At 39.5% G+C, this 15173-nt stretch overlaps 6 protein-coding genes across 6 annotated transcripts in view; 5 read left to right on the top strand and 1 right to left on the bottom strand.

Annotated features, from left to right (window-relative positions):
- Positions 1 to 854: 854 nt before the first annotated feature.
- Positions 855 to 2244, top strand: BATDEDRAFT_8254 (uncharacterized protein; the record flags this gene model as incomplete). The annotated part of the gene is made up of 5 exons (XM_006674917.1): positions 855 to 1043; positions 1128 to 1190; positions 1273 to 1375; positions 1488 to 1762; positions 1864 to 2244. 5 exons carry the CDS (start codon positions 855 to 857, stop codon positions 2242 to 2244), a joined length of 1011 nt encoding a protein of 336 aa, XP_006674980.1.
- A 3905-nt stretch (positions 2245 to 6149) lies between these two features.
- BATDEDRAFT_85386 (uncharacterized protein) lies at positions 6150 to 6566 on the top strand (the record flags this gene model as incomplete). The annotated part of the gene is made up of 2 exons (XM_006676303.1): positions 6150 to 6190; positions 6422 to 6566. 2 exons carry the CDS (start codon positions 6150 to 6152, stop codon positions 6564 to 6566), a joined length of 186 nt encoding a protein of 61 aa, XP_006676366.1.
- Positions 6567 to 7117: 551 nt separating this feature from the next.
- On the top strand, positions 7118 to 8808 carry BATDEDRAFT_84916 (uncharacterized protein; the record flags this gene model as incomplete). The annotated part of the gene is made up of 3 exons (XM_006676302.1): positions 7118 to 7223; positions 7423 to 7798; positions 7911 to 8808. The coding sequence occupies 3 exons, from the start codon at positions 7118 to 7120 to the stop codon at positions 8806 to 8808; spliced, it is 1380 nt and encodes a 459-aa protein (XP_006676365.1).
- Positions 8809 to 8841: 33 nt separating this feature from the next.
- Positions 8842 to 10977, bottom strand: BATDEDRAFT_34145 (uncharacterized protein). The gene is made up of 6 exons (XM_006675701.1): positions 10804 to 10977; positions 9985 to 10063; positions 9807 to 9895; positions 9511 to 9713; positions 9163 to 9399; positions 8842 to 9094 (listed from the first exon to the last, which is right to left on the bottom strand). The coding sequence occupies exons 1-6, from the start codon at positions 10969 to 10971 to the stop codon at positions 9064 to 9066; spliced, it is 807 nt and encodes a 268-aa protein (XP_006675764.1). The 5' UTR covers positions 10972 to 10977; the 3' UTR covers positions 8842 to 9063.
- A 203-nt stretch (positions 10978 to 11180) lies between these two features.
- Positions 11181 to 12536, top strand: BATDEDRAFT_21999 (uncharacterized protein; the record flags this gene model as incomplete). Its single annotated transcript, XM_006675375.1, has 3 exons — positions 11181 to 11222; positions 11306 to 11865; positions 11972 to 12536. 3 exons carry the CDS (start codon positions 11181 to 11183, stop codon positions 12534 to 12536), a joined length of 1167 nt encoding a protein of 388 aa, XP_006675438.1.
- A 159-nt stretch (positions 12537 to 12695) lies between these two features.
- The window catches only part of BATDEDRAFT_34144 (uncharacterized protein), a gene marked incomplete at both ends in the record, with an annotated part of 2835 nt that continues 357 nt past the window's right edge, over positions 12696 to 15173 (top strand). Inside the window, 8 exons of the mRNA XM_006675700.1 lie at positions 12696 to 12728; positions 12862 to 13100; positions 13367 to 13425; positions 13508 to 13620; positions 13720 to 13783; positions 13858 to 14151; positions 14279 to 14437; positions 14535 to 14951. Of these exons, the coding sequence (XP_006675763.1) occupies positions 12696 to 12728; positions 12862 to 13100; positions 13367 to 13425; positions 13508 to 13620; positions 13720 to 13783; positions 13858 to 14151; positions 14279 to 14437; positions 14535 to 14951 (1378 nt within the window). The remainder of the gene's footprint in view (positions 12729 to 12861; positions 13101 to 13366; positions 13426 to 13507; positions 13621 to 13719; positions 13784 to 13857; positions 14152 to 14278; positions 14438 to 14534; positions 14952 to 15173) is intronic.

Here is a 15173-nt window from a genome sequence, read left to right as displayed (position 1 = left end):
CAGGCTGCTGCTGCTCGATCCACTGCAAATCACAGACTACAATTTAAACCTGCTCAACTCGACCAAACTAGAGATGGCTCAGTAGATAGTGAACCATCCTCAATCTCCTCTCTGAGTAACGAACTCGAAGCCGTTCCAGTTCCTACTGAACTATCTGAGCTTCCATTTAGTTCTGTGCATAAAGTTCCTGTTCATTCAGGACGTTCCACTGTTGGAAGCTTATCTCGGCGTCAACATCAACGAGAGATTAGCGATAGGTAATCAAGTTTTACATCCCTTGTAACTCATCTTAGCTTTGAATGGCCACCATGATATTGAATATACTCCAGTATCTGGTTGTTCTAGAACCAATAGACTTTGAGTGCATTGTAACACTACTGGTTAGTTGGAAATGTATGTGCATTCCAAAACTAACATATATCTGCTCATCAAATGAATATAGATTCATTTCGGCAAATGCTGGCTCAGAGATCAATGATGTATATCAATATCATAGCACTGTGCATCTGACTCCAATAAAAACAACTCCAAAATCTAACATCGTCACATCTGACACGAACCAAACAGGTAAATACTACTCTTGGATCTTGTATCAATTCAACGTTTTACTGCGGCTATAATTGAAAATTGCATAGTCTGACCATTCATTGCAAATGTAACTAGACGTTGCTCATAAAATATATCAGGATATTCTTAAAAACGAAATGCTTTCCCCTACACGACTGTCACCATCTAGACTACTATCACCTACTCGTCCATCGAGTATTTTGGGCTACACCACAATGACCCCAACCAAAAGGCGAATTTTTGAATCGCCTAGTAAAATTATTCGATCGGCAACTGGACTATCTGAAATGAGTCATCGTGCACTACAGACCTCTAGAAAAACGTTTCGACACATTTCCAAAACACCATACAAGGTTTTGGATGCACCAGAACTCAAGGATGATTTTTATTTAAACTTGGTAGACTGGTCGACAAAAAATATGCTTGGTGTTGGACTGGACTCGTGTGTGTATCTTTGGAATGCATCTACTAGCAAGGTACACTATTTCTCATGTATCCTGATTTGAAGGGAATCTAAGCTTATTTTGTTTTCTACACCATTACATCGACCATGATAATAGGTTACAAAGCTGTGTGACTTGGCACCTCATGACTCTATCACGTCTGTTAATTTTATTCAAAGAGTAAGGATCATAATGACTTTGAAATACTTGTTACTGTGTAGTATTGTGACAAGCTTGGTTATATCTAACACGGTCCATTTAGGGAACGCATGTTGCTGTGGGCACAAACAGAGGGCTTGTACAGCTCTGGGATGTGGAAATGGGTAGAAGGGTGAGACAATTTTCTGATCACCAGGCCAGAGTTGGTAAGAACTTGCTGAATGTGTGATGGGATGCATTCTATCAGGATGGATGTCAAATCCAGCTAGTAAATGTATATGAGCATAACTGATTTGCTATGAATTAAATCATTCCCAGGTTCATTGGCTTGGAACAACGAGATTCTCACCTCAGGAAGCCGTGATAGATTTATTCATCACTATGATATGCGAATAGCTACAGCTTTGGTAAAACGGCACGAAGGTCACCGACAAGAAGTGTGTGGTCTCAAATGGAACGCCAATTCCAAAACACTCGCATCTGGAGGCAACGACAATATGTTGAATGTTTGGGATGTGCGAATGGATGAACCGTTGTTGCGGTACAAAGAACATACGGCAGCTATAAAAGCAATTTCTTGGTGTCCGCACGAGGTAAATCTACAGTGCTTTCATGTATCCTATTCACTTGGTGCATTGCTGTTGTTGACTTGCAATTTGAACTATGTTTCATCATGACTATTATGGGTATTTAGCACGGTCTTCTTACATCTGGGGGCGGAACGGCTGACAAATGTATTCGGCATTGGGATACTCTTTCCGATTCTCCCAATTCGATCATGTATGTTGATACTGGGTCTCAAGTCTGCAATATTGCATGGTCAAAAAGCTCTAATGAGCTTGTAAGCACTCATGGCTACTCTCAGAATCAGATTGTGGTCTGGAAATACTCTGAAATGTCACAAGTAGCGACATTGACGGGTCATCTATATCGTGTTTTACAGCTTGCCATGTCGCCAGATGGACAAAATATTGTGACTGGTGCAGGGGATGAGACACTAAGATTCTGGTCTGTTTTCAACAAGCCGAAAAACAAAACAGATCATGCCTCGAGCCTCATGCATATTCTACGCTAGTATATAGTCATTCCAATTACAGTTCAATGATCTTTATTCCCTTTCTACTAATCTTGTGACTTGGGCATTGGTTTAGCTTTTCTATTTATACATTTTTATTCAATCCATTTATTTGGGACTCGAAATAAATTGAAAAATTATCTACAACTCTATTTGTGTAAAATGTAGTACTTGTATTAAGATTTGACTACTTTTTCAATAGACACAAGGCTTATCGTGTAATACAATTAAACCATCTCTTTCTCGTTATGTGGTATGACCATATATTATACAGTCGCCAAGCTTAAACCAGATATCGGGTTCAATTACTTTCAAAATCATGTATTTTAAACACACACATGTTTGCGCTCTAATACAAGAAACCAAAAATTGCAATCTCAGGAATGCAGCTGTTGTTTCCATGCCAATCGCCAAAAGAAACATCAAACTTGTCAAGAAGCTCAAAAAACAATACTGTTTAGTAAATTTTGTCGAGACCAGCTGTTTATTATGCATCAACACCCTTGTCTAGTGTTTTACGTGAATACGATAGTAAGTGGAGGCTTTTAAATTCATTACCCATCTTGGCTACGCTGCTATGGTCAACACAACACTGTCCATTATTTACTATGTGACGCTTAATTCAAAATCCGTCGACTTTGTTCGATTATGCTTTCGGGTTCTTTGCGTCAACAGTGTATTGATATTCAGCTGTAACTCCTTCATCTATTTGCAATATGCACGATACATGGCCGACATAGTTAGAATCTTTAAGCGTAAACCACCTTTACAAAAACTGAATAGTATATAGATCCTACCCTTATGATATTTTCTTCATCTCTTGCTTCCATTTCATCGTCACGGCGTCTAAGCTCTTCCTTTAAACGGGAAATAACTGAATCTCGTGCAGAAATCTGTTTTAGGATTGTTTCATGCTCTTGTTTTCGTTCGCGCTTTTCCCTCTCAACCACGTCTTTCTTCTCCCGCTCAGATGCTTCACGAATTCGATTTAGTTCGCTTTGGAATTGAATCAATTGCTCGTGGGCTTCTTTTGCTTCTTTTCGTGCTTCTTCTAATCTTACACGAAGCTGTGTGATATCAGCCATATGATGTGCATCACGGGCTTGCAGATCAGACAATTCTTGAGACTGATTCATGCGCTGGTCATGTAAGCGTTTGATGGCTGCATCATGCTCCTTTTGAATTTGAGCATGCATGGCCTGAGCTGATGACAGTTCAGTTTGAAGTGCATCTCGCTGTCGGTGCATGTTTTGGTACTGCAGCTCAATATCGTTGCGCCTTGCTTCCTATTTCAACACAATCAAATCACACGTGGCTAGTTTCAATACACGAGTTAATCTAATCTCAAAACCATCCATTGATCTTTACCTCTTCTTTATGAATGCGTGCTTCTGTTTGAGATAACAATTCAGCCCAATGCCGTTTTTCGTTATTAAGTTTGTTTCTCATCAAGTCGACCTCCTATCAAATAATAAGCGTGATCACTATACAGTTATGGCTCTGTGAAAAACAAATCAGCATCAGTGTTGTTCAACTGTACCTCTTGAGCCTTGCTGCATTCGGTCTCAAGTTGTCGACAACGTTCGTCGTGCTTTTTGCAACGCTCGGCCATTTCTTCTTCTTTTAAGTTTTGCAACTTCATCAACTTGCCATGGCTTGTTGCTTCGTATCTCTGCAATTTCTCTACCCAAGATGTTACATTCTAATAGGTTTGCAATGCCATTTGCATGCATTAAAATATTTAGAAATGTATACTCACCTTCCCATAAACTTGCAATCGATCTCTCTTTTTCTTTTGCAGCAGCAACATCTTCGAGCAGAATTGCCTTGTCTCTTTTAAGTACTTCTACATCAAGCTCGGCTTGTTTAAGAGACGATTCAAGTTTGAGGACACGAGTAGTAGTTCCTGATGAAAGAGTTTGATATGTATCTTCTGCTCGCATGCGTTTCTAAAACAAGATATAGCAATATTGGGTTATATAGAGTTGGTCACTATTGTCTTTAAAACAAGCCAACGCAGTTTGAGCCGTTTTTAATGGTAGATACTGTAAATTACCTCGCGCTCAGTCACAAGCTCCTGTTGTAATTCTGTCACCTGTTTTTGCGATTGCGTTCGTTCCTGTATGACACGATTCTCAAATTCTGTTTTTTCTTGCATTACTCGTGATAGTTTAGCTTCAAGAATGGCATACGCTTCCTGACTTTCAGATATCTCTGCACTTGCCAAAGACAGTTTCTTTGACATGGATTGCGCATTCTGATCAGTTTCTACCAGTTTGGATGTGAGTTGTGAAAGAGCATCGTGATGGGATTGTGTGAGTGTTTGCAGCGTTGTGGTCAAGCCCTGTGTGTGAGCTTTGGTATACAAGTCGTGCTTGTATCGATCATTATTGCGCTCAAGAGCAGAGACAATACCCCGATGAGTGTCTTCGGGAATTTCATTTCCAGTGAGATTAAGATCGGTTAAAGTCGTGTTCCATTTCAAAAGATCTAGAAATGCTCTGCCTCCAATTAAGCCAGCATTGTTCCATCTATAGTCTATCATGTACATTTTATTAGATTTCAACAGCAGAATAGATTAAAGATACACTAATGCGTGGCATGTTTACCTAGACGACGAAGTCGAGTGTTGTGCTTGAGTGAAAGTGCAACATGCTGCGAAGCCTGTGGTCCAATTTTATTATTCCTTAAATCGAGCTCCTCCAACGATTGATTCAAAGTCAATGCATCAGCAATACTCTTCACACCAGCTTCCCAAATCCCAACACAATTCCATTCTAAATTCAAACTAAAATCCGACCCAATACACACGTTAGTCACAATACCTGCTGATATTCCTTAAAGTTTGGATTATGCTTGACTGAAAATTCAAAATATTACCTTTTTAAAGTAGAATTGACTTTGAGCATTTGTCCAAGTGCAATGGCACCATCTGCTCGTATACTATTTCCTCTCAAGTCCAAATAGGTCACAGTGGTATTGGATTTGAGTGCACTCGCAACAAGAATGCATCCTAAGTTGGAAAAATGTAGTGTGCACCATATTAGTATACCAATAGTTAGTTACGAAACCTTGTGTCAAACCGGACTCGGCTATATGCCTTGTAGTTCTGATTAGTCCAGCCAGCATACGACCTACACACATATTTTACATGCAATGACATACCATCGTCGCCAAGAAACGCATCAGCGAGAACTAGCCGAGTGAAAAAACAATCATCAGAAAGCGCAGATGCAAGAGCTGAGCCTGCCTTGAGAGGAATAGACTGTCCTGACAAGTTTAATGTTTCAACTAGATGGGATTTCTGTCGTTTTGGACTTAGTGTGGTGGTTATTTCAAATTCACTGTTGGGTCCATGGATTAGTGGGAGTGTATCCGAGTTTCCCTCATCTATCTGGGTCTTTCTACGTGCCAGTGTGTCGAGAACTGTTGTCAGAGGTTGGATAGATAGCTCGGCACACTTTGAAGTGTATTTGGATTTAAAATTCTCCATATCTTAGTAAAGTCTGATGCTACTCGCACTACTTTTGAGATTAGATTGGCAACAAGTTTTCTGGAGTGATAGATTCAATGTACGCGGAGCGGAGTACGTGATATTTTAGGTATACGTTCAGGAATAATCAAACTACTTGGCAATACAGCTCCAGTCTATTTAAACTCCATATTTATGGTGTATACGACCCGACTCTACTTTAATTCATGATTATTTAGCTCGAGTTATTTGAATCTCAGCTTTAACATCAATTTTAACTTTGACAGATAGCATTGTGCTTTTACTTGTATTCAGCATGCCATTTATTAATAAAAGTATTGTAGTCAAATAATATAACAGGATATCACCTGGTTACGATTGTAGTTTTTGCACTGATACTTACTGATATTCTTGCCTGAAACTATGCTAATTAATGATAGAGGGAGCTATTGTAAAGAGCCAGCCAATACTATTGTAAGTAGTTTGTAATCTACAGTTACAATCGAATTGAAAAATTGTGCTAACTAGTAGACTTTCATTTAAACCTTTGCCAGCCAGCTCTATGGGTTCTTTAGAAATTTGGTCAATGTTGTCTATCTCTTCTTTGTTAGTCTGCTCTGGGTAAGCCTTACTTTTGTTGAGCATGTTTATTTCCGAGTGTCGTCCCTGGTAAACTGGGGCTTGTTTGGATCTACTGACATACAGCACTGGTACTCATGCATGCACTGATTTGGACATGTATACAACCCAACAGCCCCTGGAGGATCCAGCACCTGCACCAAAAAGAAACGATGGACGAAGTAAACGACCAGCAGCCAAGATTCACGGAATGAAATCTGTGAAAAGTTAAGTGAGCCAACTCGACTCGATAGAAAAGAAACTTTCAAGATCATCTTGAATAGCATGTTCAAAGACGTTTTACTAGTGGATCCAATGTTGGGCTTACAGCTGCATTCACACATATTGAACACAAGGATGTCAAAATGCATAATAAACCATCAGTCTTGTGAACTGATTCACCCAAATGTATCGAATATTGCTTTTCAATTCTTTGACTAGTTTTTCTCATGATGATTGGCATGCGTAATTGTATTCTTGAACTTGTTCTCTTGAATTAGAGCGCAAACGTATCCGAGTTTAAAACGCAATAAGAGTTTGACAAAACAGTCGAAACCAATATCTGGACTGCAATGACAGGACAATCTCAGTTCAAAACTACAGTTTGGATTGTATGAAGAATGTCAAGTAGAGTGCAACGAATGCTTAAATCTTGTTCATTCCAAAACAAGAGATGATCGCTGCATGAATATAGAAGCGTTTTATTTCACATAAATACAACTTGAATGAAAATCTCAGATTGTCGATTAGTTTTCTCCAACTGGACATAATCGTGTTATCACAATGTTGCATATTGCAGAGCAACCCCAGTGTGGATTTCCACAAGATCCACAACTGAAACCAGAAAGACAACAACCTCAAACCTCATCAGAGATCATTGCAGCTGCTGGTGAGAGTCATTCTACTCTTGTTAAAGTCATGTCAAAAACTCTCTAATCCACTCACTAGTGTATCTGCATTCGCATACTCAACCTATGCTTTGCCAGTAAACCGTCTTATGACATCAAATTCATACAAGAGCACTCTGTTCTTGTATCTTCATTTCTCATCATGTTTACTAATGTATTGTTCAACTCAATTACTGATAGCAACACAGGCATTATCAGAATTTGAAGAGCAAACAAGGGAAGCATTGGAAGAACTAAATAAAGAACTTAATCAGCATATCAACCAATTCCCAGATGTATTGCGAAAGACGGTTACATTGCGAGAGTTTCTAACAAAGTACGATGGTAAAGTGGAGCGATACATCAGTCTGACTCGGCTTGACAATCAAGTGTCGACTGAGAAAACGGAACCCAAGCCCTTCAAGCCTAGAATATCCGTTGTAATTGAAAAGCACATATCGCTTCGGGAAAGTCTTGATCAAGCTGCTTTCTCAGTAGATCAGAGTGAGAAAGATGCTGCTATTACAAATACCAAAGAGTCTGCTGAATCAGAATCAAACTCACCCATCAAAAAAGCGTAAGAATTCATCAATGATTTCAAACTACAAGTAGTTTTGCAAAATACTAACTCTTGATTCCGTTCACTTGCATACTCTAATCTTGTCAATGTTGGGATGGGTTAAACCTAGCGCTCGAGAATTGAGATCAAAGACTGTAGCTCGGAAACTACCGACTAGACACAAGAAAGCTGGCAATGTTGATACGAATGCAATTGTGCCAGATCTTGACAAACTAGTAAAGTCGTCGGCTAAAGCTGCAAATAATGCATCTAAAACAAAATCAGCATTGCCAAATGGTACAGATTTTGCTGGCTTGAATTCATTAGAGTCTACAGCCACTAGCCCGGATGCAAGATCGGCATCCCGTTTACAAAAATCAAGCACCTCCAATTATCAGATGGATGAAACTGAAAGTGAGACTGAACGACCTAGGAAAAAACTGGGTCGCCCTGCAAAGGCATCCATTTCTACTGCATCTTCACACACCAAGGTTCCTGCTACACCATCAATCAGTCGAATGCTTCCGCAAACCCCCTCAACGCGACTGCGTCGAGTAAAGGCGGGCGAGCAACTCATGTCAGTAAATGGATCTCCCGTTATAGATCAATACAATGCATCACATAGCGAACTGAATGACACCAACTGGCGGAACTCCATTTCTTCTGCACGGCGCATCACTTTGAGAAGCAGCATGTCACTCACATCAAATGAACTCGCCAAATCTTTTGAGCCAACATCATCACAACATCGTACCTTGTGGAAAAAGAAAGCAAAAGTTACCACAAAATCCAAAGCGGGTTCCAAAAAAAAAGTAGTTAATTTGGAAGATGATTTTGACCCTGCAAATCAAAACCCACTTTTGGTGATGAAGCTGGACGATGGGACTGTGGTTGACTTTGATGCTGCAGTGTCGGGTACACTTCTTAATCAGCAGTTAGCAGATTCGCAACGTCGAGAGGTTGCTGATCAAATCCGGAACGTGCAGTCGCAGCTATCCAACTTGCTAGATTCCATGGGTATTGAATAGATTGAACTCTTCGGTTTTGTTATATAGCTAGATAGTGTCAATATGGCAATCTTATTTTATTTGTCCAATCTTTACCCTTTGATCTTGTCTCCATTTATACATGTCCCATGAATAAATACTCATATGGCTTGATAGAAACTAATCCATTTTCAAGCATGACACCTTTTAATCAAGTTCGAATCTGATAATCTGGCAATCATGTCGTCAAAATCTCCTTTATTGCGCTAGAGATTTCAAAGACATTTCTCACTCCAACTATCTCCTATTGGAAGAATCTGCGCCTTTACTAAACATTCGGCATATGTTAGATTGAAAGTAACTCGCGTGTCTATATACATCAACTCAATTACCCACCGTTTGCCGTGAAAACGAGCCCCATCGATCCGATCATCACCCATTATAATTGAACTGCCACTTTCTACAGAACGATGACGGCCAGAATTGCTAGATGCCAATTTAGAAACGCGAGTTTTTGCTTCTTCCAACGCTTGAGCATAGTTGTGATGATCAGTCTCACGCGCGACTGTAACGTCTTTAATATTCTGAATAGTCCGATCTGTATGCGACAATATTTCTTTGGAAGTTTGAAGCCTAGCAAGTATTATAAAAGATGAAAACAGTATAAGCCAAAGCTATTTCAAGCTATCGATAATTTCCTAGTATCCTAGGTTAATGAGAGGAAATGATATGAGCCAGACATACCATTGTTGAAGCGTTTTCAATACTAGAGCAGTTTGTTCAGGTTTGACATCTCGTCCCATAGAGTATTCTACTGACAAAATACTTTTCTTTTGATCCAGCTTTCCACTAATGACATTTTGATAAATGGCATCAATAATGAGATCCTCAAGCTCACGTACATTGGACATTCCAAGAGCGACAAGAAGTTGATCATATTTGAGATTCTAGATGTTAAACCATTTTTATAGCAGGTATCAGTGGACCAAATAACAACCATGAAAGTTTGGATGGCTTGATTGCAGTAATGGTGCACGTACTCTACTTTGGCTGGATAATGTGGCAATAGTAAGATGCTGTAGTTTTTTGAACTGTTGAGGAGTGAGTTCTGGTAGATTGGCCTGATCGTCTATTGAATACAGTGGTTAATTTTCAACTTGGAAACTCTTGACTCGCTTGAGTCGGAAACAGACCAGCAGTCTAAATATGAATTCTTACTTTTATAATCTTGAACTGTACCATAAGCAAAGATATTTAAAAGCATATAGTACTGCTTATACTGATCGTTGTTGGCCAACTAAAAGCATGATTAGGAGATTCCCAATTAGATAAACCAATGAAATGTTAATATATAATCCAATAAAATGACAGATTTATCAAAAATGAATGTAAATGTATAGCCGTATTCACATGGAATGGAATACTAAATAAAAACTCGACAAATGTCAAAGCAGCATTTATATGGCAGTTTTAGTAAATCCCACACCACTATGATCTCCAACTCTCGCTTCTTCCAAATCAAGCATTACAGTATTGGTTGATTAGCATGGAAACAACAGCTGCAACCTTTGTCCTTGAACGCGAACATATCTGTGAGTTTAGGATACAACATCAGAGCAGTCAAATCCAGTATTCGGATTGCAATGAATTTGATGATTGTACAATGTATGGTTACATCAAATGAGGAGAAAGAGCAGATTCAAAACCATAGTTTGTACTATATAATGAAAGTAATATATAGCAAGGTCAATCAGTAGTAGAAACGCAATGAATATTTAAACATTGTCTATTCCGAAGCAAAATCACTGCAAGAGTAATTCATCTTGCGTGAATATGGCTGTAATTTGATGTGCAACCAACTCTTCATCTATTGCTAGGGTCAAAAGCCATTTCATATTGCAACCTTGAGCCAATGAGAAACTCGCTTGATGTCTTACTATTTATATATATAGTTGTCTGATACAAGTAGATAGAGATGGATATGCTTAAAGGATAGCATTTGAGCAGATTTACGCTATGAAACCGATCAAATCTTACATCTTTGATGTTTGACATGTCTAGCAACTCTCCAAAGACAAATACACCAGGAGAAGAAATGGCATCCTGAATCAATTTTGCACAAGCAGCCGACTTTGCAGTCTTTGCAAGAAGAAGAAGAGGCTCAAGACGATGTGCTGTTGAGGACTCCAATACTGCCTGTGCCATTATGTGGGATTGATTTTTGCCAATATTTGGGCGGAAATCAAAACTTGAATTTTGACGAGTCTATTAAATTATGGGCAATATACAAGATGGCCAAATTTTATTTAAATTTGGCCAAAAACCAAGGCAGTGGAAAGTAATGTGCGAATCAGCAGTCGAACCTTGAGCAAGTGTCTCACATCCTTAATTGAATCGATTTTGTGGGTAGTAAAATGAACTGGACAACAGGAGTTAGAGAGCAGCAGCTTCTCAAGGTATATCACCATTCAATTTGATGGTTTGTGATGAAATAAACTCAATATGCATTCTATTCTGTTGTTAATGGCAAGTACATTAGAGATCTGAATCCTGTTATAATAACGCCGTGTCGTGGAGATCCATGGGACCATCTGAAGTAATAAACAGTAATTTGAAGGGCAGTACTATGAATTCTGCTATTTACTCATCCAAACAAGACCGGTCGGTATCTGAAAGTATAATTCATTCGATTACAAAATCACTACACATCAAGCGATCTCCAGCCAGTATGATCATTGGCAGTTCTGTTCAAAAGTCTATAGGAGAATCACGGGACATTATTTCCCTCTCGGCAGCATCTTTCCATCAGCCTAAACCAAGATCCAGAAAATCATCCTGTAAATCTCGCAAACGGAATAAAAGGATTCAAGGCCATATTACTCAGCAATGTGAAAATACACTAGCATTGAATCAGCCGATACTGGATTCATCTAATGATACTCAGGATACTCATACAGATGTATCCTCCACTGATATTCTCGATGATGCCACTAATGATCAAATTAACGAGGCAGCCAAAAAATTCATGGCACAGATTCAAGTGTCCGAACATGGCGAAATAAAAAGCACAGGCTCAACCTGCAATGCATCCATTTCCAGGTGAGGTTGCTGGGAGTCGCATTCATATACACAGCCAAATAATATATCATTAGTGCAAGATCTAACCTAATCCTTTTAATATTGTTGTATACGCCATTTCTTGAAGCAATTCATCTGTAAGATCAATCCAAGACTCATCCATTAATGAACATGCCAGCCATCAAAGCAGATACAACTGTTCTGGTTCTGGAGATACAAATCAAGTCACATCCATGGCACCATTGTCAACGTATGCCAAAAGATTCACCTCGACTATGTCTGTAAATTGGGACAGACTCATGAATCAGGCGGACGCTTCAGTCTTGGATGATCAAGACACAACCATGGCCATCCCACCTGCTGATGTACCGCTGGTTGAAAATAATGGCGGGGAAGATGTTCATGCATGTCGCTCAGCAACAATAGACGATTGTGTATATGGGAAGCAATATATGGTGTGTCCTGATTCCGAGTGCAGTGAATCTGGCGACTGGAAAAGGCCTTTATCGCCTACTCAAGAGCATCGATACGTTGCAGATTGTCCAGTGGAAACTATCAAGCAAACCATAGCAGATGGTAACGAGTTCAAGCAAAGAATCATGGATGCTATTGAACACTCCTTTCGGTTGCTTAAAGGAGAGATTGATTCGATGCTCGATCATCACTCGTTGAATATACCAGAAAAGAAATGAGTTGAAGCCACTAGCAACAATCTCAATCGCAGTCTTGGCTAGCATGGTTTAAAGTCTAGTTTTAAGGGAGCATCTGGCGCTAAACTCAAGCTTGATGCTGCTCAACGTGAGCAAAGCAATAAATTGCCGACTTTCCCATTATTAATAACGACCTTATACATGGCTGGGCTATTTGGCTGGCTCTCCAAAAAGGTAGCCATTGAATAGATTCAATTGGAGAGTCACAACCTGGAATATTGATACAGACGGATCCTCACATCTGTCATGATTAGGCAGTTGTTTCTGTTTGTAGACCATTCGACTGATTTGACTACTTGAACTCTAGGAGGATACCAACTATGAAAAGATTCTCTTGGAATTGGATGACAAAATCAGACGTAGTGAGATGCGATTAGCAGAGTTTGGTTTAAGAGAGCGTAGACTGCTCTATGCATGGTTTTTCTATACCCTTCCTGCGTATATCATTGTGCTTGCTGTATATGCCATGTATTACCGCATGTCAGATGGTGAACCATGGAAGCAATTCCTCATTAAATCGCTTCCCGTGGTGGTAGTGCCAATCATGTAAGTAGTATGAATGGCTCTTGCTTCAATGGTTCATAGTAGAGTTGAAGCCATGCGGATGTGGCGAGTCTTGAGCCTTGTAGGGTGGATTATGGCAAACCCATGTGAAACTTGAGTATTCAAAAGCTTGATATTCTTGCATAGCAAGTGCCTGTAGAGTGGCATTCAATCCAGCTATTGTGCAGTAGCAACTACTCCTCTACCAGAGCAGCATATACGGATTCTAACCAACTTTACTTTGCATGTCCTATTTAAATTATGACTAGAATCTATCTTGTTCGTGCAGGAATTATAGCATGGTATCTCCGGTGCAGAAACGTCGAAGGTGGGATTTACATTGTGGTTTCAAGACATTTTCTACAGCCCAAATGTTGGTTACTGTGAGTTGTCTAATATACGCATTTTAGAGATTCGTCTGGATGAGCTTCGTACCAAGCAAAATGACAAGATTACTGAATTGAAACTCAAGACCTCATTCTACCTTACAAAAGGCCTCATTGAGCGCTATGATAACCCAAAGGTAATCAAAATTGATGATGCTAATTGGCGCATTCTATGCATGTGGTTTATACTGACTGACGTTGATTCCTTGCACTGTATTTGATCATGATCGTGCTAGTCTAAAGGTGGAAAGCAACGCAAAGGATCCGAAAATCCCAGTGGACATGATCAGACTTCTTCTGGTGAGTCTTGCTATTTTTGTGTTTAAACTAAGCATTATGGACACTAGTATGGCTTATACCTATCTACTAACTAGGATCGCGTCATCATCCTCAAGCTAATCGTCAACCTCAATCTGCAGACAGTCGATCTGAAAAAACACAAGAATCACATGGACAACGCCCTCACACCCAAATGAGTCCCCAACGTAGAGCATCTCCTAGTGTATCTGAAAATGGACCTCATTCTCGCCAAATGCTCTCTAACCATCCGGGCTTTCAGCAAATGGATAATGCACAACACACGCCACTTCAAAGACAGCAGCTATTGCACCAGCAGCATATACGCAACAACGATCAGCTTACCCCTTCACATGTTGTACACCAACAACGTATGCATTCGTTTCATACTGTGATGTGTATATTCACGGCTGACTTTGTCAATTTTCCAGATCAGCCGTGTTTATGTTTAGTTTTGCTGATGATATATTTGAAAACTAATCTTGCCACTTATTTTAGAGCAAATGGCTGCTTTGCCTGCTTCTGTAAATTGGTTTGACTCGTTGCTGGAAGCAATTATTGGAGAATCCGATGGTCCTCAACATAAATATGCTCTTATTTGCGAGAAATGCTTTACACACAACGGTCTTGTACTCCCGAATGAATATTTAGTATCGAGTAAGTTGCACTGTATTCTATCAGTTTTGCTATATCACACCATCTTTTTAAAATAATAGATTCTACAACACTGCATTTCGATTGATGACTGTATTAGGATTCAAATGTATGCAATGTGGTCATTTTAACGCAAAGAAAACATCTGCATATGCATTTGATTTCAATCATTCAGCTGAGCAGTCTAGTCACACTTTCAACTCGCCATCTCCACCGAGCTCCCCTGTTTCGCGTCTTCGTCGTCGCAGCAACTCGATCTGCAGTAATACAAGTGATGCCAGTTTTTCACCCATGCATTATGATAATGGCTCGCGCTCACAATTTCAAACAAGTTCGGTTGAAAATTTGACTGAAGAGCAAAGATCTGATGCTGGCACAAATGAGAATATGACACTACAACAGCATGAAGAAACTGTAGGCAACAATGACACTGCATCCGAAAAGCATGACTCTTTAGATTCAAATGAGCTGCCAACAAAAGACGTTTCATCTAACCAAGATGCTTTGTCTGACACGAGTAGTGTATAAAAAGCACTGAATAATACCTTTTTTGTTTAATAATGGCAAAATTAGTTTACCATATTGGCGATTCTCACTAAAAGTTGACCAGACAATCAAATAAAATATCATTTGAATCTAGTAGGGATAGATACTTGAAAATGTATTGGGTTTCATGCCAAGCAAAGGGTTTACTTTATCCAAAATCGATAGTTTAAGGGCCAATTCAAATGATTCGGTC

This window comes from Batrachochytrium dendrobatidis (assembly GCF_000203795.2).
Source record: "Batrachochytrium dendrobatidis JAM81 unplaced genomic scaffold BATDEscaffold_1, whole genome shotgun sequence".
Taxonomy (NCBI): domain Eukaryota; kingdom Fungi; phylum Chytridiomycota; class Chytridiomycetes; order Rhizophydiales; genus Batrachochytrium; species Batrachochytrium dendrobatidis.
This window is presented reverse-complemented; position numbering and strand designations above follow the sequence as displayed.